General features: G+C 33.5%; 2 protein-coding genes across 2 annotated transcripts; one reads left to right on the top strand and one right to left on the bottom strand.

Moving 5' to 3' along the window:
• Nucleotides 1-349: 349 nt before the first annotated feature.
• Nucleotides 350-7,656, bottom strand: LOC142635570 (F-box/LRR-repeat protein At3g03360-like). Its single transcript, XM_075809708.1, has 4 exons — nucleotides 7,428-7,656; nucleotides 6,953-7,080; nucleotides 708-1,985; nucleotides 350-616 (listed from the first exon to the last, which is right to left on the bottom strand). The coding sequence occupies exons 3-4, from the start codon at nucleotides 1,965-1,967 to the stop codon at nucleotides 350-352; spliced, it is 1,527 nt and encodes a 508-aa protein (XP_075665823.1). The 5' UTR covers nucleotides 1,968-1,985; nucleotides 6,953-7,080; nucleotides 7,428-7,656.
• An 11,577-nt stretch (nucleotides 7,657-19,233) lies between these two features.
• Nucleotides 19,234-21,171, top strand: LOC142642347 (putative leucine-rich repeat receptor-like serine/threonine-protein kinase At2g24130). The gene has a single exon (XM_075816702.1). The coding sequence runs from the start codon at nucleotides 19,234-19,236 to the stop codon at nucleotides 21,169-21,171; it is 1,938 nt and encodes a 645-aa protein (XP_075672817.1).
• The last annotated feature ends 1,453 nt before the right edge of the window (nucleotides 21,172-22,624 follow it).

Here is a 22,624-nt window from a genome sequence, read left to right as displayed (position 1 = left end):
GACACACATATATAAAGTATAAGTGACTAAGCGTTTAAGTAGTTAATACTTAATAGTAAAAAAAAATCAGACTTTGTGCAAAAAGTTCAAACACATCCCCATTTATATCCCAAACGTAACCAAAGATGGTGTACCATTTGGAATGCAAAGCTAAGATGTTTGCAAACGATGTAAGTAACCATCATCAAAGTAGAATGCAGCATATGGACTGTGAACCATTTCAAGTGCATCTAAGCTATTTAAACCTAATTAATTTCAGAGAAGTAATTAGAAAAACAATGTGAATAAACTGTTCTTTGAAGCACAACTCGATAAACCTCAACCATGTCTATGGACTGATATATAAAATTTATAAATAAAAAAAAGGATTTATTTTGGGAGGGGAGAGAAATAAAAAATAAATAAAAAAGGAAGAGAAGAAAAAAAGAACATATACCTTTGCGAAGTTTTTATTGGAATCAGAATTTGAGGTGACTAACAAAGTCTTAGGATGACAAGTCAAGAGCAAACCATCGACAAAATCTGAATAACTTGTGGGTGGTGACGATACATGTAGCTTCAGAAGCTCAAGGTCATAGGGTGTAGTTGGAATGAATTCTTCCAAGTTGCATGTAGCCTTCATTACCAAGACAAGATGCAAAAACATTTAGATTTGTAAGTCACCAAAATAACAAAAGGAAGTTAAACTCTAGCTTATCTAGACGTACCTGCCCATTCAGAGTTAGGGTCATGATCTGGATCGGTTTTTCAAGGAATTCCCTCAATTCAAGGAACCAATCAGTGTTGAGCCCACCGTGAAGATAAAATTTAACTGTTGTTTGAAGTGGAGCACTCTTAAAAGACAATTTAGGAAAAGATTTCTTAGCACCAATAGCAACTATGAAATCCTGTAAATTAGGGGTATCAATCTCTGCCTCCCGTAGCTTATGACAACCAATCAATGTAAAACTCTTGAGCGAATGGCTTGAAATATGAACCTTTTCCAACATATCACAAGAATGTAGAGTCAAAGAGTGAAGATGGGGCATTTTTGTATTGAGATCATAAAGCCACTGATCAGTGATACTTGCACTGACTAAGTACAACTCTCTAAGATTTTGACAAGCATTCACCTTGATCTCACCCAACCGCCCAGTAGGATGATCATAACGAAGATATCTAAAGCTTGATCCTTCAACGTAAACCGACTGAAGTCCAACTTCCGGGTAAATGCAAAAATATTTCAGGGGTTTGAGGGCTTGAAATTTTTTCAACCCCAAACAATAAATAAGAGTGAGATGCTCAATTGAAGGGCAGCAAGAAATCAGATTTTGAAGCATCTCTTCGACTACATAAACGCATCGCAAAGACAGTTCTTTCAGAGAATAGAAATTTATAGTATTCTTCAAATTAATGGGATGCTCCAATTTACACCCTGTTAATTTCAATACTGTTATTGTGTTGGCAGAAAAGTCTATTTGTGGCAAAATATACTTCATTCTATTTTTCATTCTGACACTGACTTCGAGCATTTTGACACAATTCTCTACCGCCAATTCTATCCATTTGTCCACAAGAGCCTTTTCCGTATTAGTAAAGCTCACCTGAAGCTTGAAAGTGTCTATGCAAATCTTCTGCTCATAGAATTTTAGTATGGATTTATTCACAAAATGCATCAAATCTTCTCTGGTGGAAAATTCTGGATATTTTGGCCTAAATGGCATATAATCTATCCTCCAATTGTGATACTGTAGGTGCATCTCATTTTTTGGTATATCTTGAAAGTAGTCCTCGTCAAAATCTAGAACAGGGAATGATAAGGTAAAACTTTTCCATCTCTTGGAAAGTATACTGGTTTTTGCAACAGCTTTTGTGGAAAGGAAAGACAAGATATGATGGATGATGACTTCAGGCAATTCTGAGATTCGATCCATGGTACCAACTCCGTCATTCATGTAATTGAACAAATTTCTTCTTCTGTGCTCCATTATGATCAATGGCTGCTCCTGCTTAATTTGCCAAATATTAGTCATAAAAATAATTCCAAAATCTGAAGATGCAAGTGCGTACCATATCTATGATATGAAAAGGTAACAAATTTACAAATTTATGCTACCATTAAACGTGTTCATTTATTTATAAACAAAAGTAATAGAAAAATTGATGGACATCACTCACTCATAAAAAATTTCCTTTTTTTTTCCTTGAGAATAATTAAAAAAAAAAAAAAAGCACCTATTAAATCTAGCTGTTCTAGCATGTTCCATGTCATCCATTGTACCAATTAATATGCAATTCAAAATGCATATAAAGATCGCTGTTGTGAATATTAACCTGTATGGCTGTATCTTTTTAAAGATTTTTATACTATCTGTTTGATTATCATTATTTTTAATTAGAAAAAAGAAAGACAATATCACATAAGTATATAACAATCGACAAAAAGGTAATAAGCTTAAAACAACTATAAACTCTAGCTCCTATAAATAAAATAAAATAAAATAAAAAACTATAACCTCTAGGGCTTTTAAAAAATGTTGGCTTGAAATTGGGTTTCAATCTAGTCTTGTGTCAGTGTGTGAATTAAGAAAACCAATCAAAAAATTTAATCAATCCTCCAAAAACCTCCATATTATCACCCAAAGCTGACCTGAGATCTTCACGTCACAGCTACAAAAATAAAAAATCCTTCTTTATTTCTTTTTCACAAGTGCTGTTCTCTCTCTCCTTGGCTTGGCTGTGTTTCGGCTCTCTTTGCAAAACCACACCAAACTGTGTTATATATATATATAAAATAACCTTTGCCGCCTCAATATCTCCTAATTCAATTATAATAAGAAACCCTGACGCGGTGACTATCTATTTCTTGAACCTCAAGTTGTCAAAATTCTTATTGAAATCGGATAGGATTTTGCTAGATTACATATTGATTTAGGAGACTTTCCAAAGTTAACGTGGTTTAAACTTTAAAATACCACAATCCTTCAAACATATCTGATTAAGAGTCCAAATTTTCTGTCCCACTTTTTCTGATCCACTCAATACTCCACCAATAAAAACTTTAAAACAGAAGATTTGGACTCATGTGGACTGGACTTTGTGCACCTCATGCAAAAACCCCCCATATACCTTCAACCAACGTTTAGTTGCAGGTCATTCTCTAAAATTTAAAAAAAAAAAAAAAAATCGATGTGTCTTATTGTCTAAGATGGTGTTTTATTGTCTCTTGTTGTTTTTTCTTTTCAAGTATTTCTTAATAATAAAATGAGTGCCATGTTCACAACAAATCTTAGGTGATAAGTTATTATGGGTGGGGAACATAGTAATTTAAGTTGTGGATTCAAATTTTTTAATCCACAACTTTAATTACTTTTTTGCCCATCCATAACAACCTACCACTTAACATTTGTTATGAAAGTTTTGTGGGATAACATGTCTCTTGTAATAATAACAATAATTTGTTATCCATCTTATGCATAACCTGAAGTGACAATAGTGAAAATTTGAGGAAAAAAAAGAACAGTGAGAATTTGGAAAAGAAAGAAAGAAAGAATTCGCCGAAAGAAGAAAGAACGAGTGACAAGAACTATGCTACGATCACTACGAAGAGGGCCTGTCTATGCTATGCAGGCGAAGGTGAACATGCAAGGGCTTACGAACCTTCGTCCAGCCGTGGAGGGCGGATGGTCTGCATCTTCGTTAGATTTCAAAATCAAGGTATTATTCTTTATTTCTATGTATATAGTCATCTTGAATCTTGATTTGATTTATACGTATTTTTCGGTATCTTTATTTTTTTTTGTACATTGATTTATATGAATTTGTTTTACTTTCCAAAAGTTTCGTCTCTTTATTTCTTTGTACATTGATTTAAACGCATTTCATTTCCTATCCAAAAGCTTCTCTGTGAAAACTGCGGAGAAAATTCGTGCTTTGTAACCATCTGCTGTGATGATAGCGACACTGTGAAATATGGCAAGAAACGATATTGTCAATTTTATGAGGTTAGAATTGCCGTTTCATTTCACAGTGTGATTTTGCTTTTTACATAATTGTCATTTCATTAAAATCCTCTTCTTCTTCTTCTTTTTTTTTTTTTTTTTTATATATAATTCAGTGCAAAAATTGTGAAGAACGAACGGCCCTGATTACTTTTATGAGGCAATTAAGCCCACCAGCATTGATTAGCAATAGGAACATTACTCTACTCTACTTGGCCATAGATGGCATGGCCCCAATTGATGGCCCTTTGGAATTTGACTTTCCACTGATTGCTAATACCATGGTAAGATTTATTTTTGTAAGTGTACGTGTATGTGTATGTGTATGTGTATGCGTATGTTTTATATTTATATATATATATATATATATATATATATATATATATATTTTTTTTTTTTTTCTTAGGATGGGGCAGCTACAAATAAATTCTTTTTGGAGAAAAAAGATCAAGATATCTTCTGTGGCAGTGCGAATGTGGGCAAAGTTCAAGAAGTCGAATGCAAATTCATCCAACAGTGACTTTAAAGGTATGACTGAGTAAAAGGCAGTGCCACTTTGTAGTCATAGAAGGAGCCTTCACATGAATAATGAGAAATTCTTTTCAGTATTTCCAATTATCTCAACTGTTACAGACATGTTCGTATGCATGTTGGGAGTGAAATCACATCACTACCTTTCACTTATTGCTACTTTTGAGTATATGGCAAGCATTGCCAGCCCATCATGTGTGATGGGAATTCACTCTTGCTGCATATCATCAGAGTCACTCATTCATTTTTTGTTGATCATTCTAATGTGAATACACAAACACAAGAAAAGGTGAGTGAGTGTCTGTAACCAATGTATGCTAGAATATAAGCTGGCTGCCTAGTTGGTCCCTATCAGCACCAATTTTCTTACAGGCAGTCCTTGGACTTTGCCTTTCCTTGTTATACCTTTGATTTTGTTTGCAATAGGCAGTGAAGTCAAAAGATACGTGTTTATGTAAAGAAATATAGAATGCTAGTAACTTATGAGTAATGCTCGGGACACACAAATTTTCACAATATTTTTTTACTACTAGTACTGAGTGCTGACTTGGAAAGCGTGATCGAAGCAACGTATATTTCACATGCATCCACCTCAGGGATTGTGAATAAAATCGCGAAAATTTGTGTGTCTTTAGACTTATTGATAACTTATAAGTACAAGAAGACTATTCCACACACACAAACACAGCTATAATTGAGGGAAGTAGGAGAGACACAGTGTGCAAGAACTACAGAGAAAGTGGGGAAGGAAACAAAGCAGCCTTGGGTTGCAATAACTGAAGACAGCTGTTAAAGGGCCCTAAGAGATGAGTAGTCATTATAGATTCTCCACTTTTTTTTTCTTTTTTTTTTTTTAAAGGGCCCTAAGAGCCTGTTGGCATGGATCTCTCTTAGCAGTTCGTACTACTGATCTAGTTAATATCACAGTGTAGCAATGGATTGGGAACTTATTTGTTAGACAAAAAAATTGGAGGCTGAATCAATGGGATATCTTCAAGCCATCTTTACTACCTTATGGACTATCTGGAATCACAGAAATCTGGTGGTCCATGAAGGCAAACTCCCTAACCCCATGGAAGTGAGATTAACTGCTCAAAATCTCTCTTGCAGGTACCAGGACACATTCACCAAATATTCGGATACCAACAGGCAGTCTATGGATCCAGTTTTCTATGGTGTAGCTAGTAGTGCAGCAAACTCAGCTTATGGGGCAGCTCAAGAAGCTCTGGTGGAGGCAGCTCTGAAGGCCAGGAACATGGGTTTTCACTGTGTACTCTTCCTAAGCAATAGATTCTCCAATTTTGAATAGGAATAAAGATAATCATAATACTCTCTCATGACTTTCTAGAGCACCCAAAAAAATATCTCTTTCTACCTCTCAATTCATACATTGAATCTTAAACTAAGCTTCTAGAGTGTCTTGATCTTGATAATTAGTCTTACTGAGGATCAAAAACTTTGTCATTGTGGTTGTCGTGATTTTCTTAAATTTACTTCTACTAAATAACCCCACCCCCATAAAAATGCATATATGTTCTTTTGCTTACCATTCCAGCAAATGTAATTAGTAGTGTAAATCATGAACATATTTAGCAATCAAGTAAATGCATGTAATTTAATCTAATTAACCAATTACCCAAGTTGATCAACTTGGGTAATTGGTTAATTAACTAGGGTAAATCTATAATCCAACAGTTTTAAAATTGAAGACTAGCAGCTTACAATCCATACATAATTTAGAAGTCAAGATACGAGTGCTTGTTACAACTGAGAGCTGAGTTTATAATGGATACAACAAGTATTTCTCAGACTACAACGCAATAAAGCAATGTGAACAAGCTTTATGAAGATTTCCTAGCAACAATAGAGTTACCTTTGCGTGAAAGTTCTTGACTCCTGATTTTGGGAAAAGACATTGCCACTCATTACTACACATCGCCTTATCAAGTCTTTCTTTTACATTTGCTAGACCATCCCTTTTGTTTGACCATGTGAACTGTGAGCCATTAAATCCAAGATCTATAGGTCCCGTACTATGCATAAACAGCAAACCATGTTTTCCATGAGACTCCAAAATCTTGCCCTAAAACTCCCTACTGTAACCACAGAGCACAACAATACAAAGTAAACCCACCTCACCTCTCCACAGAGAACTCAGACCAAAACCAAAACCAAAACCAAAACAAAAATCTAAAAGATGAGTACCTGAATAAAACTACAAACTTTGCAATTGTTCTAAATAGGGTTATTTATTTATTTAATAATACTATATAAAGCCCCTGTGGTATGGTTAAAGTAAAGTAACATATCCCGTTAAATTTACACAACCTTAATATTTGAGATGGTCCGTTAAAACATTTTCAAAGATCCTTAACTGAATCAAATCATAAAAGGTGTCCGAAAGCAGAATCGAGATCCAACAGAAAAAGTTAAGGAAGAACCTGTCGGAGTGCGTCGTCGTTTTGGGAAGAAGAGTCGGCTTCGTTGTCTTCTTCGGGTTGTGGTTGTGGTTGTGGTTGTATAGGAACAATCTGGTCCTCTTCTTCTTCTTGTGCATTTACAGTGTTGGCTGAAGAAAAGAACAATTTTTTTTTTTTTTTTGAGAAACTGAAAAAGACCAATTGAAGCGTATTTCATACTAAAGGTTGCAATTTGAAGATTAACAATTCTCATAGCACATAAATAGCAACTGATTCTGCAAAATTGGTATATAAATCGTTTTTCAGAAACCGATGCTGAAATAGATGATATGTAACTTAGCATTAAAGATTAGATTTTTGGCAAGGTGAAATTGAAAATCAATCTAGTGGAATAGAATAGAATAACGTTAACTGAAACATTCATTCATAAAAAGCAAATCAGGATCCACTAGAAAAATCAAATGAACTAGTCTAATACCCAAATAGAATAAATAACCTGTTGTTGTTGGAGTGCGTCGTCAATGTCAAAACGCAGGTAAGATTTCCAAATCGCAAAGTGCGATTTTGAAATCCCAAAGCGCATTTCAATTTTGGGGGTTTGGTAAGATTTCCAAAATCGCACCTTTTGAAATCGCAGACCACCAAAAAGCTCGTTTCGGTATTGGAACATCTGAGGCGAAATTCCAAAGCGCAAAAATGAGTGGATGAGCGGACGAGAAAAAAAATGTGGAAGACATGCACGGAAGCGAATAAAATTTGAAAGGTCGGATCGGGTTTGGAGCTGACCCGTACTCGACTCGAGGATTGAAAAACAATACAGTATTAAAATTTTGATTTAATTTTTTTTTTTTTTCATGTGCAATCCATCGATGATTAGGCTATATCTATTGATATTTCATAAAATACCAGTGTAAAAAATAAATAAATTCGCGTCTACATAATAATTTTTTTTCTCTTTTAAAAACTAGTTTTTGACCACGTGCTTACACATGCTTAAAGGTTTTTATATCTTTTGTGTAAAGGTCAATAGTGCTCATTCATTATAGTTCGAAATTATTACATTTTTCAGTTACAAAAATACATAGGGGTATGATAAGATTTATGAATTTTGTGTGAGAAATAATTTGTTGGAATAAATATCATCACATTCCTATATATTTTTGTGATTGGAAAATGTAGCAATTTTGAATTATGATGAATAAACACTGATGATGCAAAGAAGATCAGTAGGCTGGATGCTTCGGACTTGAAAGGACCACTTGCTCTCTTTGCGGCCTAAAGAAAAAAAAAAAGCAAATCAAATGTGACCGGGGCTGCCGGCCAAAAACCCTCCGATGGCAAAGTTAGTTTTTCTCTCTATATTTTTGGAGTTCCAACTTTTTTGGAGTCAAATTCACATACCTTTGCCTTGTCTGAATCAGTCTTTATATAGTGCCTTCATAGGCGGTTATCGAAATTGGAACCTCCCCTGGATTCGAGAAGGTGCAAGGGTCAAATGTAACTCCCATAACTGTTTAGGAGTTATTGCTTCTATTTCACAACGTATACCTGACAGTTATGCGTGGGATAAGGAATTATCACATTATATTCGGAGATTTTCCTAAGTATGATACTCTCGTCCTGGAATTCCTTAGTTAAGTATACTTTGGCACTTGCGTAGGGGTTGTCTCGTCTGACAGACAAACTCCTTCAAGACGAGGTTGTCCGCGCTCTGGACGAGCGCCTATTCTCTGGTGGTGCTTATCTCGTCCAGAGCTCTTCTTGCTTGGACGAGGTAGTTGCAGGTAGGTTTCAAAGGGTGTTTACAATTCCAGATGGGTTACGGACGACCTTTATGGACGACTTGGAGATAGGCAAAATCAGTACCCTATCAAACACTATTAACCTTTACACAAAAAATAGAAGAGTTACGTGCATGCTTAGAGACTAATCTATCTATATATGTTAATTCAAGAAAATCCAATCAGATTTTAATTGGATTTTTAATTGTGTACCAAATTAATTATTGAGAATAAAAATCGAACAGTTCAAATCCAATTAAATTATAAATTAGATTTTAATTGGAATCCAATTTTCTGCCATGTATTCATCTAAGTTTTTAATTTTTGTGGCAAATGAATTATTGGGTGCACAAACCAAAGAGCCTAATTGTGATTTTTTTTAATTGTATTCATGTATATGCATGGGGCTACATCCTAATTTTAATAATGTTTCTATTAGTTTTTTTTTATTGTTATAATTTTTTGTTATTACTATTGATGTGACAAATTATTACTAATTCTAGTCCGGTCCCACCACTAATATCATGTTATTACTTACCAATAATTATTTGGAAAACACTAAAGCCACTTTAGCAGTTTATAAAAATGTTGTATAATAATTTATGTACGTAGCATTTAGGGTCATCCAGCGAGCTAGGGACCTAACCAAACCAACCAAATCTGACCAAACTGAAGCCCAACGAGTGGATCCAAATAGCCCAGTTGGTCGAATACAAGTCTTCTTCCTTTGAAATTCGAAACTTTGGTTTAGGTGGCTAAGTAAAGGACTAGAGAGTCGAATAAACCGAGCTGACCAAAATAGGACTGAGATCGGGTCGGGTTCATGGCCACCTGTAACCCGACCCGATAAAATCGGGTCTTCCAGATAAGAACCCGACCCGACCCAACAAAATATTTATTCCCAATTAATTTACTAAACAAGTTTATAAAATTATAACCTAGCAACCTACTAATCTGAAAGAGAAATGATATGTCCACAACATTTTTACAACAAATCCTAAGTGGAAGATTGTTACTGGTTGTTATTGTTGGAGCAAAAAAGTCATCTTAGTGTTATATTCAAATTTGAACCAATAACAACTAACCACCTATGATTTGTTGTAAAAATATTATAAAAATATTGTGAACATAACATCTCTTAATCCGAAAAAGCAATTGATCTAATTAAAGCTTCAATTTTGGTAAAAGCAAAAAAAGGAAATTAGCATATATAATTACATCCCTATTAGGGATAATTTTTTTAGAATACATTTAGACTACTTGATCTTCTCATTAATTAATTAATTTAAGTTTGACTTAAAAGTTAGTAGCTTACTTTAGCCAATTCCTAACCTGTCATGAATGACCAAATTTTAAATAGGATTCAAATTTGGAATCAAGATTTAATTGAAGAAGACAAGACTCAAAAGGTAACTTAAATTTTTAAAAGGTTTGCATTAGGAAAATTTCAAAAGATGGTTATGATTGGCAAATAATTTATGAAACATTCTAAGTTAAGAAGAAAAAATATATTAGGAATAATTATTTTAGAAGATCATATTCAGAATATAACATCATAATGTTTTTTCTTAAATACATGTCCATAAATAAGAAATATTACTCCTTAACTTGCTCTTACCTTTTTTACCCTTCTTTGACTTATTAAAATACTTTATACATTAAAACACATATCATATATCCTTAAATACATTAATTTATTTCCATTTAAACAAATTTATTTAGTTTCATTTCCTATTTGTAATAAAGGAAATTTTCGTTTTAATGCATTTTCAACCAAATTTATGGCTTTGGTTTCTAATTTCTATTATAAATTAATTAATAGCTTTTTAAATTTCACTTAGTTCTATTTTAAATTGTTCTCTTTTTTTTTTTTTTTTGGAGAGAAAAGATAGAAGATTATTTTTGAGTAAAAACCACAGTAATACAACCTTAAAAGAAATAGTAAGAGAATGAAAAGCTTTCAACAAGGCTTAGAAAGCTTACAAAAGCTAGCACAAGCAACTGAGGTAAGCATGACAGCAAAACGAAAATAGGAAATTGTTCTCTTTTTAATTGTTCATTTAAGAATTTTATGAGCTTTATATTCATAAGTTGAAATACCAAAATGAATTCAACCAAATTTTTTTAAAAAAATATTAATAGGCTAGGTCGGGTTGACCCTAACTTGAAATAAACCCGAGTCTTTGGCGGATCCTAACCCGAGCATCCATCAGACCCACCCAAGACCTTTCGGGTTGGGTTGAATCGGGTTGGGTGGGCCGGGTCCATGCTCAGCCCTGCGTACACATGAAGTGAATTCTCTTTTATGGAGCTGTCTCTTGTATTGATCCATGTTTGTAAAAATTTCCTTTTCACTTTCTTTTGAGGTTCTCTTACACGTTTGCTATAAGACCCATTATATTAGTGCTAACGTGTCATATGTACATGAGACTAAGGAAATGTGCTTTCTCAGTATTGTTTTGCACTGTTGTGACTGTCCAGCAGTTGCTAGTATTTTTCCGGTGCACGTACAAAAATAAAAAAAGAGAAGTGTACAAAAATAAAAAAAGAGAAGTAAACAAAATGTGCGAGCTGCATAGCCTGCATTCTAAACCAACTGGAGCTGCTATTGTGATTGCATTTGTGTGTAGCCCTCTCTGTATGCTCTATGCACATTTTTAAAGGATTTTTACTCTTTAGTTCCTATTTTTATTTATTTATTTATCTTTTCTTTTTAAGGATTTTTTAAGGGTTTATTTGGAGCGAGAGTGGAGGGGAGTAGAGTACAATTTTCTAAAAATAGGTTAATTTTGGGCCAATTCTTATCTACTCTATTCTATGCCTCTTCATTTACATCAATCCAAACAAACCACAATGGTTTCTATAGGCAAATAACTTTTTTTTTTTTTGGAGATGATATAGGCATAAATTAACTTCAAATTAAAAGAAAGTATACTAAAAAAAATCTAACATATTTACGTGAATAAAATGAAACTAATAGAAAATATTCAATGTAGTAGACATATTTTATAAAAAATTTTAAAGATTCAATAACTTGGGCGCCTAACATGCAGATGAAGAATTTAAACAGAAACTTTGATCTATTTTCTTGACTTTTTAAACATCTTTTTCTTTTTCATTTCTAGCACGTTCAATGTCTTGGATGTAATATATAAGAAGCTACTCGATGAGCTCTCCTTAAAACTTAGAATTTATGGAACCACTTTTAAGAAGTCATCTATATATATCTATATCTATATATATTATTATTATATCTAAAAGCTGAAGTGTAGTATTTATTGTTGCTATACTTCAGTTAAGCTACATCAATAACCATGTCATTATCATTTTTTTTTCCAATTTTTTATATGATCTTTATCATTTAAGGTGAATTAAAAACTCTATTATATTACAATCAAAATATCATATTTATCTTATTTTTAACTACTCTTATTTATTATTAAATTTTCAATTCTATTTTAACTTTTCATATTCTCTCTACTCTCTACCTTAATTTTCTTTAACCTTTCTCATTCCATTTTAACTTTTCATATCCTCACTACTTTCTAACTTAATATCATTATTTTTCTATCCCTTTATCTTCCTTTTTTTTTTTACTCTTCTTATTTTTATCATATGTGGTAAGTTGGTATTGGTAGACAAAAAAAGTAATTTCAATGATAGGTTTAATTTAGAATCAATAATAACCTATAATTTGTTGAATGATGAATGATGAATCAATAATTGCTTTTCAATCCTTTTGTAGAAAGGAAAGACAAAATATGATGAATGATGACTTCGGGCAATTCTGAGATTCGATCTGTGGCACCAATTCCATCATTCATGTGAGGATACTTCCCCAATTAATCGGATTTATCCGCTTTGGGGAGCCAGTCCCTCACGGTTTATCGGCTCGTCCCCGAGTGCAGGCAGGATTTTCACCTGGACCAAGGGCTAGACCTTGTAATCGCAGGCTTGACACCAAGTCCCACATCGGTTAGAGTTCCCTCCCACACATGGTTCATATTGCTCAAATTTCTTCTTTTGTGCTCCATTATAATTGATGGCTGCTCCTGCTTTGCCAAATATTAGTCATAAAAATAATTCCAAAATCTCGAGATGCGAATGCGTACCTTATTTATGATACAAATTTATGATACCATTAAACGTGTTCACCTATGTATGAAGAACAAAAGTAATGGAAAAATTGATAGACATCGCTCAGTCATAAAAAAAATCTTTTTTTTTTTCTTGAGAAAAAAAAAATCACCTATGAAATCTAGCTGTTCTTGCATGTTCAGTGTCATGCATATAAAGATCGTTGTTGTGAATATTAACCTGTATGGCTGTATCTATTTTAAGATATCTATACTATGTGTTTGATTGTATTTATTTTTAATTAGAAAAAAGAAAGACATTTTTACATATAAGTATGTAACAATCGACTAATAAGCTTAAAACAACTATAAACTCTAGCTACAGCTGGCTTTTAAAAAAATGTTGGCTTGAAATTGGGTTTCAATCTAGTCTTGTTTCAGTGTGTGAATTAAGAAAATTAATCAATCCTCCAAAAACCTCCAAAATATTATCACCCAAAGTTTCTATCAATATTGTTGTTGTCGTTGACTGTTTCTATCAACATTCAATTGATGTGTGTCTTGGAGCAATTATTATAAACTAAACATCATAGATTTAAAATTTTTAAAAATTCACATCAAATACAGTAATATTATATAATTTACCTGATATCTTCCCGTCACAGTTAAAAAAAAAAAAAAAAAAAATTCTTTATTTCCTTTTCACAAGCGCAGTTCTCTCTCTCCTTGGCTTGGCTGTGTTTCGGCTCTCTTTGCAAAACCACACCAAACTGTGTTATATATGTTATATATAATAACCTTTGCCGCCTCAGCATCTCCTAATCCAATTGTAATAAGAAAACCTGACGCGATGACTATCTATTTCTTGAACCTCACGTTGTCATCAAAATTCTTATTGAAATAGGATACATGTTGATTTAGGAGACTTCGCAAGTTCACGGGTTTAACGTTTAATGTTTAAACTTTAAAATAAAATACCACTATCCTTCAAACGGGATTTTTTTTTTTTCAAATAACATTAAATATTAAAAAATTTAGTTAGTTGTGATGTTTCAAAACAATGTTGAAAACTAGCATTTGGAGTGTCTAAAACTCGAGTTCCAAGACAAACTCGAGTTTTTAAGTCTCGATTTGTAAGCGGTAGGAGTTGATGTGGCAAGGAATTCCACATGGAACTCGAGTTTTAAAGACTCGAGTTTCACTTCTTCTTCCTCACTGAGTTCTTCGTGCAGATCAGACACATATCGTCCAATCGCCCACTTAGATCTGTCTTCATCTCTGTTCTTCGCCGTCAGATCGTTCCTCTGTTCTTTGTCGTCAGATCGTTCCTCTCTCCGTCGTGAGATCGTTCTTCGTCAGATCGTTCCTCTATTCTTCGTCGTGTTCTTTGTCGTCAGATCGTTGGTTCTTCGTCGTCAAATCGTTCTTCCTGTTCTTCTTCCTCGTGTCTGTTCGTTCTTCATCGTTGCTGAAGACTCTGAAGATCAGATCGTCCACCCAGTCGCTGAAGATCAGATCGCCCACCAGCATTCTTCTCCAACCAAATCGTCTTCTTCGGTGCTGCGTTCTTCTTTAGGTTTGTTCTTCATCAAGTCTGACAAAAATCGAGTTTTGAAGACTCAGTTTTGCTTTTTAGAACTCAAGTCTTATAGACTCGAGATCTATGTGGCTAAATTGGTCCCCGGCAGCAATAGAGCTCGAGTTTGAAAGCCTCGATTTTCATCATCGATCTCGAGTTTTAAAAACTCAAGATGTTAGTTTCCAGAATTTTTCTAACCGCATGTTAACTTATTATATATTTTCCCCTCACTGTGCTAACCTGCAAAATCCCTCCTTCAAACGGAAAACATATCTAATTAAATATATCATATATGTGGATTGGACTTTGTGCACTTAGGGCCGGCCCTAGGCAAAAGGGACTAATAAACCCATGTAAAGTGGTTTGTGCACCGTCCAATGGTAAATTAAAAACAAAATTTGGGCACTGCCAATATAAATAGTGATTTCTCAAAAGACTTCCAACCGTAGTTTAAGGCAAAGCTTTAAACAGCTTCAGTGGTTGAGCTATTAATTTTGAAGGTTTGCTTAAAAAAATTTATTTGCTATATCAAACATTTGAAAATTTTTAATAAAAATTTTTGGCATAAATGCACTTTTAGTCCCTACATTTTGCATATTTTCTATTTTGGTCCTTACATTTTAATTTCACTACTTTTAGTTCCTAAATCAATTAACGCGTGTTACTTTGGTCCTTGCCGTAAGTCAACAAACGAAAATATCTGACATGGCTGACAAATGAATTAAAATATTATTAAAAATCCACATCACCCATGCCACGCCAGCATCTAAATTTAAAAAATTAATTTATTAATTTTAACTAGATAAAAAAAATTAAAAACAAAAAATCACATGAATTGAGATCTAAGTGTGTCTTGAACAAGAACACAAACCCAGAAATTAAAAAAAAAAAAAAAAAAAAACAACAACAACAACAAACAACCATTCAACACCAAATTCTCCAGCAAATCACTAATCCACATGATTTTCACAAGGTCCATAATTGAATAACTAATCAGCCACACAACACCGAATTCTCTAGCAAATCAAACCCATAAACCCAGTAAAGAAACCAATCTCCAACAAACCCATAAACCTATATATTTTCTTAGGAAACAAACACACACACAAAAAAAAAACCCCCATAAAATTTAGCTCAAATACAAAGGAACAGATCTCCACTGTCTGTTGCCGTGCTGGTCTTTGATGTTCATGTACAGCTTCAAATCTCGAGGCTTTAGCTGTTCAATTTCGTTGGATACCGTGTGGATGTGTTGGAGATAAGGTCGGAGGATTCTGCGTTTGTCAACTTTTCTGAGGCTCAAAACGAAACAGTTCTTGGAATTGGTCCAGGTTACCTTGGTGCTGAGGAAGTTGTCGTCGATGGTTTGGTTCAGATCAAGGCATAGACCGATGTCATTTGGCGATGCCCTTTTGTATCGTTCGCCGGAAGTGAAGACTTGAATGAGACACTAGTGAAGGAAAATAGGCAGTTTGTGAGGTTAAACAAAGGAAGAATGGTGATGAGGAGTGAGATTGAGATTGAGAGTGGTTTGCATGAGAGAGTGGGATTTATGAATTTGTATTTTTTGCTTAGATGTGTCCGATTTACACAGAGAGAGAAAAAGAGTGAAAGAAACTGAAAACCTGTGAGTCCAAATTGAGAGAGAGAGAGAGAGAGAGAGAGAGAGAGAGAAACTTTTAGATCTGGGTTGGGGTTCTTGGTGTTCTTGTTCAAGAAATTTTTAGGTCTTAATTCATGTGAATTTTGGTTTTTAATTCTGTTTTTAATTTTTTATTAGTTAAAATTAATAAATTAATTTTTTAAATTTGTATGCTGACGTGGCATGGGTGATGTGGATTTTTAATAATATTTTAAGTCCTCCATCAGCCACGTCAAATATTTCCATTTGTTGACTGACAGCAAGGACCAAAGTAACACACATTAATTGATTTAGGGACTAAAAATGGTGAAATTAAAATGTAATGACCAAAATGGAAAAGATGCAAAATGTAGGGACTAAAAGTGTATTTACGCCAAAATTTTTTATAAGTAAAAGATTTCATGTATGAAAATAGATTACTTCAAAACAACTGAAACATAATATAATTGTTATTAGAATGTCAAGGTGTGGAGTTCTAGTCCTAGGTCTTTTGGATCTTTTAAGATTTCATCACCATCTATTCCAATTTAAAAATATAACATAAAATGAAAATATGGATTTCTCTTAAAATGTTCTTTTGAAACTTCTGATTTCTTTACACCAATATTTTAAAGTAAGACGTGCAAAATTTTTACAACTTGATTGGACAAATTAAAACTTATAAGTTGACTAAAACAACCAAATATCAAACAAAATTCAATTAAAATATCTCTATTCTTCTCAAAATTGGATCCATGTTGTTTCTTGCAAGTACTGCTGGGACTCTTGTCCTGATATAGTTATTAAAATTAATCATAGCATAACAGGCTGGTTTTGGATTGAAGGCTATGGCATGCAGCTTGCTCAGGAGGCTGTTGGCTGAAATTTTCCATAATGAAAATTTATACTACTACATTGGTTGATTTTTTGAGGGAAAGATAGACGCAGATGAAATATTTACAGCAAATGTTTCTTTGCTGTAGGAGCTAATTTTAAGAGATCATCTTAGGGATGCAAAATCAAGAGTTTTCTTTGTACCTTTTTCATTTTTTATTTTAATTTTTTGTGTGTGGGGGCATATATAGGTATACAGTGCCGGCTTAAGGTATTATGGGGCCTAAGGCGACAACTTTAAGTGAGGTCTATTTTTATGCTTTGAATATTAATAGAATATTTATTTAACTTTTGGTTTTTTTTTTTCCATTTAAAATCTATTTTTTAGAAAAAAAAAATTATAAATTAAAACGAACCCATCGCATTATTCAATGACTATACAACTAAAATAAACACTATTCATTGAATGAATTAACTAAATACTAAAAAATTATGACTGAAAATTTTAATAAAGTTATATATTTGATATTTCTAAATAGAATTTGAGTATAAATTTATATACTAGTGTAAGATTAATGAGTTCTTTTAACATTTATGTGTGAGAGATTAAAGGATTGACCCATCTAATGAATTATGAAAATATTTTTCTTTAACTAGTTTTTCTTTGATAAAAAACAACTACTTTTTATTTATTGGTGAATATTTAGGGCTTAATTAATACTTCTATTGGTACATGAATATCTCTATTGGTAAAAATTTAGAGGCCTTTTTTCATCGGGGGCCTAAGGCGGTTGCCTATTTGGCTTAGCCATTGAGCCGACACTGTAGGTATATACAAGGATAGGTTGTAATAATGATGGTTGAATTTGAAAAATATAGTTTCATAAAGTAAAAAATTCAAGTTCTGAAATTTTTTAAGTGAAAATTTGAAAATCTGAATTTTCTGGAATTTTTTGCAGAATTTTCTGGTGACTATTCAGAAAGGTTGAAGAGGTTTCAATCTTTGTTAACCATTTTATGAAAAAAAAATTAACAAATTCTTCACACGTGCCTTTTCATGAAACATAACGAGGTTTCAATCTTTGTTAACTGTTTTATGAAAAAATAACTAACTCTCCATACGTGCCTTTTCATGAAACATAACCTTATGGGTATAAATAGAGGCTTTTGTTCACTTGAATATTAACATTGAGGGAAAAAAAAAACTATGACCTCAGAGTAACTTCACTTTGTGTTTAATTAGTTTTTCCTTTTGTCTTTTGTCCTTACAGTTAGTTTTTTACTTATAATTTTACCACGACATCAATCTCTTTCAGTAAGTTAGTTGCATGGTGTGCTACATCTTTGTGAGTGCAATGCATGATACCCAAATGCCAATGAAATCAGGTATGGATCATCTTCTGAACTGACATCAACGTAGTGCTAAAACACATCACTCAGACGACAAATGTGCCGAAACCAATACCCCCAATTAATGCCACATCACCGTCCCTAAGCGTGCCTATTATGCTACATTATCTTCCTAAACAGCACATCATCCACTAAATTAGTCCAAAATCACCACTCACAAAGAAACCCATGTTCTTCTATTCTTCAATTAAAAAAAAAAAAAAAAAAGGAAACCCACATGTTTCACAAAGCACATATTCCTTTTGGGAATATAAACGATTTTCTATATATGTGAAAAGGTAAAAACATATAGTACACACATAAAAGACAATCACGTGACACAAGAAATTACTTGATTCGGTAATTTGCCTATATCTAAACAGTGATTTCATTATTTTCAGGTTAAAATACAAGATGCAACAGTATAGTTTTTCTTTCTAAAAAAATACACAAAACTTTAATATGAAACAATGGCATTTATATCCCACACAGAGGATTTACAATGGGCTAAAAACTAGCCAAATTTTTTTAAGCTTGAGCCGAACAAGCCTTAGAAAATCTCCTATTAAAAAACCGCAACACTTTATATTGGATTGGGTTATAATTCAAATCAAACACAAACTAGGCTCCGCAACTCTAACAATTTCATACAGTCCTTTAAAATTGCGTTTTCCAAAATATGATTTCAATCAAAATTGTTATTAAAAAATTTCATAAGAGTGGGTAGGGAATGTGTGCAACAATAGGTGTGTCATGTGTGATAATTGTTGTACTCTTAATGGGTACGTGTGCTAGTGCTTACATCTACACCACCATTGCATTTGCTACACGAATCTTAATGTTGCTTATGTGTTATGCCATAGTTCCAAACTTGTTTTGTGGCTATAAATACATCTCCTCCTTCAATGGCAGTTAGGCACAAAATATTAGAGTTCCCAAAGCAAATTTTTTTTAGCATTACAATTCCTTCTTAACATTGGACACATATACAGCTTTCCCTCTCCTTATAAATCAATACCACAATGGGTTTTTGTAACTTTTCCATGTACAATTTCCTATATTTGGTCATTGTTGTTTTGTTTGGTGTCTTTGGTGAGCAAAATTCTCAGCTTATGAATGACAAAGTAGCATTACTTTCTTTCATGTCAGAGATTGTTTCAGACCCTGGAAACGTCCTTGAGAATTGGAACTCTTCGGATGTTCATGTTTGCAACTGGGCAAGAGTGAGCTGCAACAATGCAAGTGACAATGTCACAGAGCTTATTCTCAATGCAGCATGGCTAAGTGGCACTATTTCCCCATCACTAGCCAATCTTTCTTCCTTGACTGTTCTTGATTTGTCAATGAACTTCTTTGAAGGTCCTATTCCAAAAGAGTTAGGCTGTCTCACTCAGCTTAAACAACTCAGCTTGTCATGGAACTTTCTTGAAGGGAAAATTCCCTACCACTTGGGATTTCTTCACAAAATGGAATTTCTTGATTTGGGAAGTAACAAGCTTCAAGGTGAAATCCCAGAATCACTTTTCTGTAATGGGTCTTTATCCTTGCAGTACATAGATCTTTCTAACAATTCTTTAAGTGGAGAAATCCCCTTTAAGAGTGAATGTGGGCTAAAAGATTTGGGGATTCTTTTGCTTTGGTCTAATAGGCTTGTGGGACATATACCACGAGCCCTTTCAAATTCCACACGACTTATTTGGCTGGACTTGGAGTCTAATATCTTAACGGGGGAGTTACCGTCAGAGATTATACGTGAAATGCCAAAGTTACAAGTACTATTTTTGTCCTATAATGACTTTGTTAGCCATGGTGGTAACAACAACCTAGAACCTTTCTTTGCTTCCTTAGGAAATTGTTCTGACCTTCTAGAACTCAAATTGGCGGGAAATAACCTTGGTGGGAAAATTCCTCCCATTATCGGTGATCTTTCTACCAATCTTGTGCAACTTCATCTTGATGAGAATCTTATCTATGGCTTAATTCCTCCTCACATTTCAAACCTTGTGAATCTTACCCTCATAAACTTGTCTAGTAACATATTGAATGGTTCAATCCCACCTGAACTATGTCGAATGGAAAAGCTAGAGAGGGTTTACTTGTCAAATAATTCACTTTCTGGTGAGATTCTGCCAGCTCTTGGCAACATTCCCCATCTAGGTCTTCTAGATTTATCGAGAAACAAGCTATCGGGTTTAATTCCGAATAGCTTTGCAAACCTTCCCCAATTAAGAAGACTCATGCTTTATCAAAACCAGCTCTCAGGAACAATACCACCAAATTTAGGCCAATGTGTCAATTTAGAAATTCTTGACCTTTCTCACAATAAGATTTCTGGGGTGATTCCTAGTGAAGTTGTAGGGTTGAGAAGCTTGAAGTTATACTTGAATTTTTCTAGCAATCACTTATATGGGCCTTTGCCATTAGAGCTCAGTAAAATGGACATGGTGCTAGCTATAGATTTATCCAATAACAATCTCTCTGGCACAATCCCAACACAACTCAAAAGTTGCATTGCACTAGAGAGTCTCAACCTTTCGCGTAATTTTTTAGAAGGCCCCCTTCCATTTTCAATAGGGCAATTGCCTTATCTTCAAGCACTTGATGTGTATTCGAACCAATTGATTGGAGACATACCGCAATCTCTGCAGATGTCCTCTACTCTTAAGTATGTGAACTTCTCTTTCAACAAAATCTCTGGAAAAGTATCTAGCGAGGGAGCGTTTTCATTGCTCACCATAGACTCTTTCCTTGGAAATGATGGCCTTTGTGGCTCAATTGAAGGCATGCCAAAGTGCTCAAATAGACATTCTCATCTTACGCTTATTTTGTCGGTTCTTCTCTTATTATTTTCAATTCTCATTTTGTGCATATTTGGGTACTACCTTGTACAAAGGTCAAGAATCCAATCACAATTGGAAATATTTGATGGAGGGGACTTGGACCTCAAGCACCCAAGATGAATATGTATAAACCGCCCAAGATGAATATGTATAGACAATACTTTTGTTTTGAATTATTTATTTATAACATCAAAATTAAAGTCCTTGAATATGGAAAACTAAAACAATCTAAGATGAATTTGTAAAGACAATATATTTATATATTTAATATTGTAAAAAAATTAAAATTAAAAAATAAATAAATATGAAAAAGAATAATGACATGGTAGATGAGGTGGCTCAACAGAATTGTAGCAATAATAAATACTACGCTTCAGTTTTTAGATATAATATATATAGATAAATCCAAAATATCTCAACAATTTCTTTATGAATAGATCTCCCATAATTCAAAAGGAACAAAATTCAAACATCATGCACATAATGCCAATTGGCCAATAGATATAAGACTATTACAAGACCATCTAATCCCAAAATCACCAAGCTTTTTTCCCTGCTCACAACACAATAGCAAAACTCTCAAAACTTACTATTCTTTACAATCTGAAACTGGAGGGAAAATGGGTTAAGTTGACTACTCAATAAATAACCAAATCCTAATTAGTTGAGACAAGCATATAGATTGTAAAAATAATACATTTTACATAGGATCAAATATTTCACATATATCAAAAATTATAATATACTATGAGTTTCAAAATAAACATCAGAAGTTTCATAGACTTAAAATAGTTCATATATTCAAACATAATTCATATTATTGATAATCTTTTATGATTATGGTCACACTATACCCCTGTGAGTCAGTGACTGGGTATCAGAATTAGATGAAACTAGTTCCGTACTAATGTATATCTCCCATTAACTGGGTCTAGAAACACGATAGACTTGTGATGCCTTAAATAAGCTAATATATATTCTCTTTTTTGGTATTGAAGATCGCTATGCAAATTTGATGGGTATTGATTTTGCCCATCTCCAACTCGTCCACAAAGGTCGTCCGTAACCCGTCATTATTTTGACCAAACCAACCAAACCGGGCTAGGGACCTAACCAAACCAACCAAATATGACCAAACCGAATATGGTCGAATACGAATCTTCTTCCTTTGAAATTCGAAAATTTGGTTCAGGTGGCTAATTAAAGGACTAGAGAGTCGAATAAACTAAGCTGACCGAAATAGGACTGAGATCGAGTCGGGTTCGTGGCCACCTGTAACCCGTCCTAATAAAATCAGGTCTTCCAGATAATAACCCAACCCAACCCAACCCAACAAAATATTTATTCCCAATTAATTTACTAAACAAGTTTATAAAATTATGAACCTAGCAACCTACTAATCTGAAAAAGCAATTGATCTAATTAAAGCTTCAATTTTGGTAAAAGCAAAAAAAAGGAAATTAGCATATATAATTACATCCCTATTAGGGATAATTTTGAAATTTTAGAATACATTTAGACTACTTGATTTTCTCATTAATTAATGAATTCAAGTTTGACTAAAAAGTTAGTA

Source organism: Castanea sativa, chromosome 1, assembly GCF_040712315.1.
Source record: "Castanea sativa cultivar Marrone di Chiusa Pesio chromosome 1, ASM4071231v1".
In the NCBI taxonomy this organism is placed as follows: domain Eukaryota; kingdom Viridiplantae; phylum Streptophyta; class Magnoliopsida; order Fagales; family Fagaceae; genus Castanea; species Castanea sativa.
This window is presented reverse-complemented; position numbering and strand designations above follow the sequence as displayed.

Coding starts and splice junctions, on each gene's coding strand:
- LOC142635570 (XM_075809708.1), bottom strand. CDS start 1,967: ATGGAGCACAGAAGAAGAAATTTGTTCAATTACATGAATGACGGAGTT. Junction 617..707: donor CCCTAACTCTGAATGGGCAG/GTACGTCTAGAT, acceptor TTGGTAATGAAG/GCTACATGCAACTTGGAAGA.
- LOC142642347 (XM_075816702.1), top strand. CDS start 19,234: ATGGGTTTTTGTAACTTTTCCATGTACAATTTCCTATATTTGGTCATT.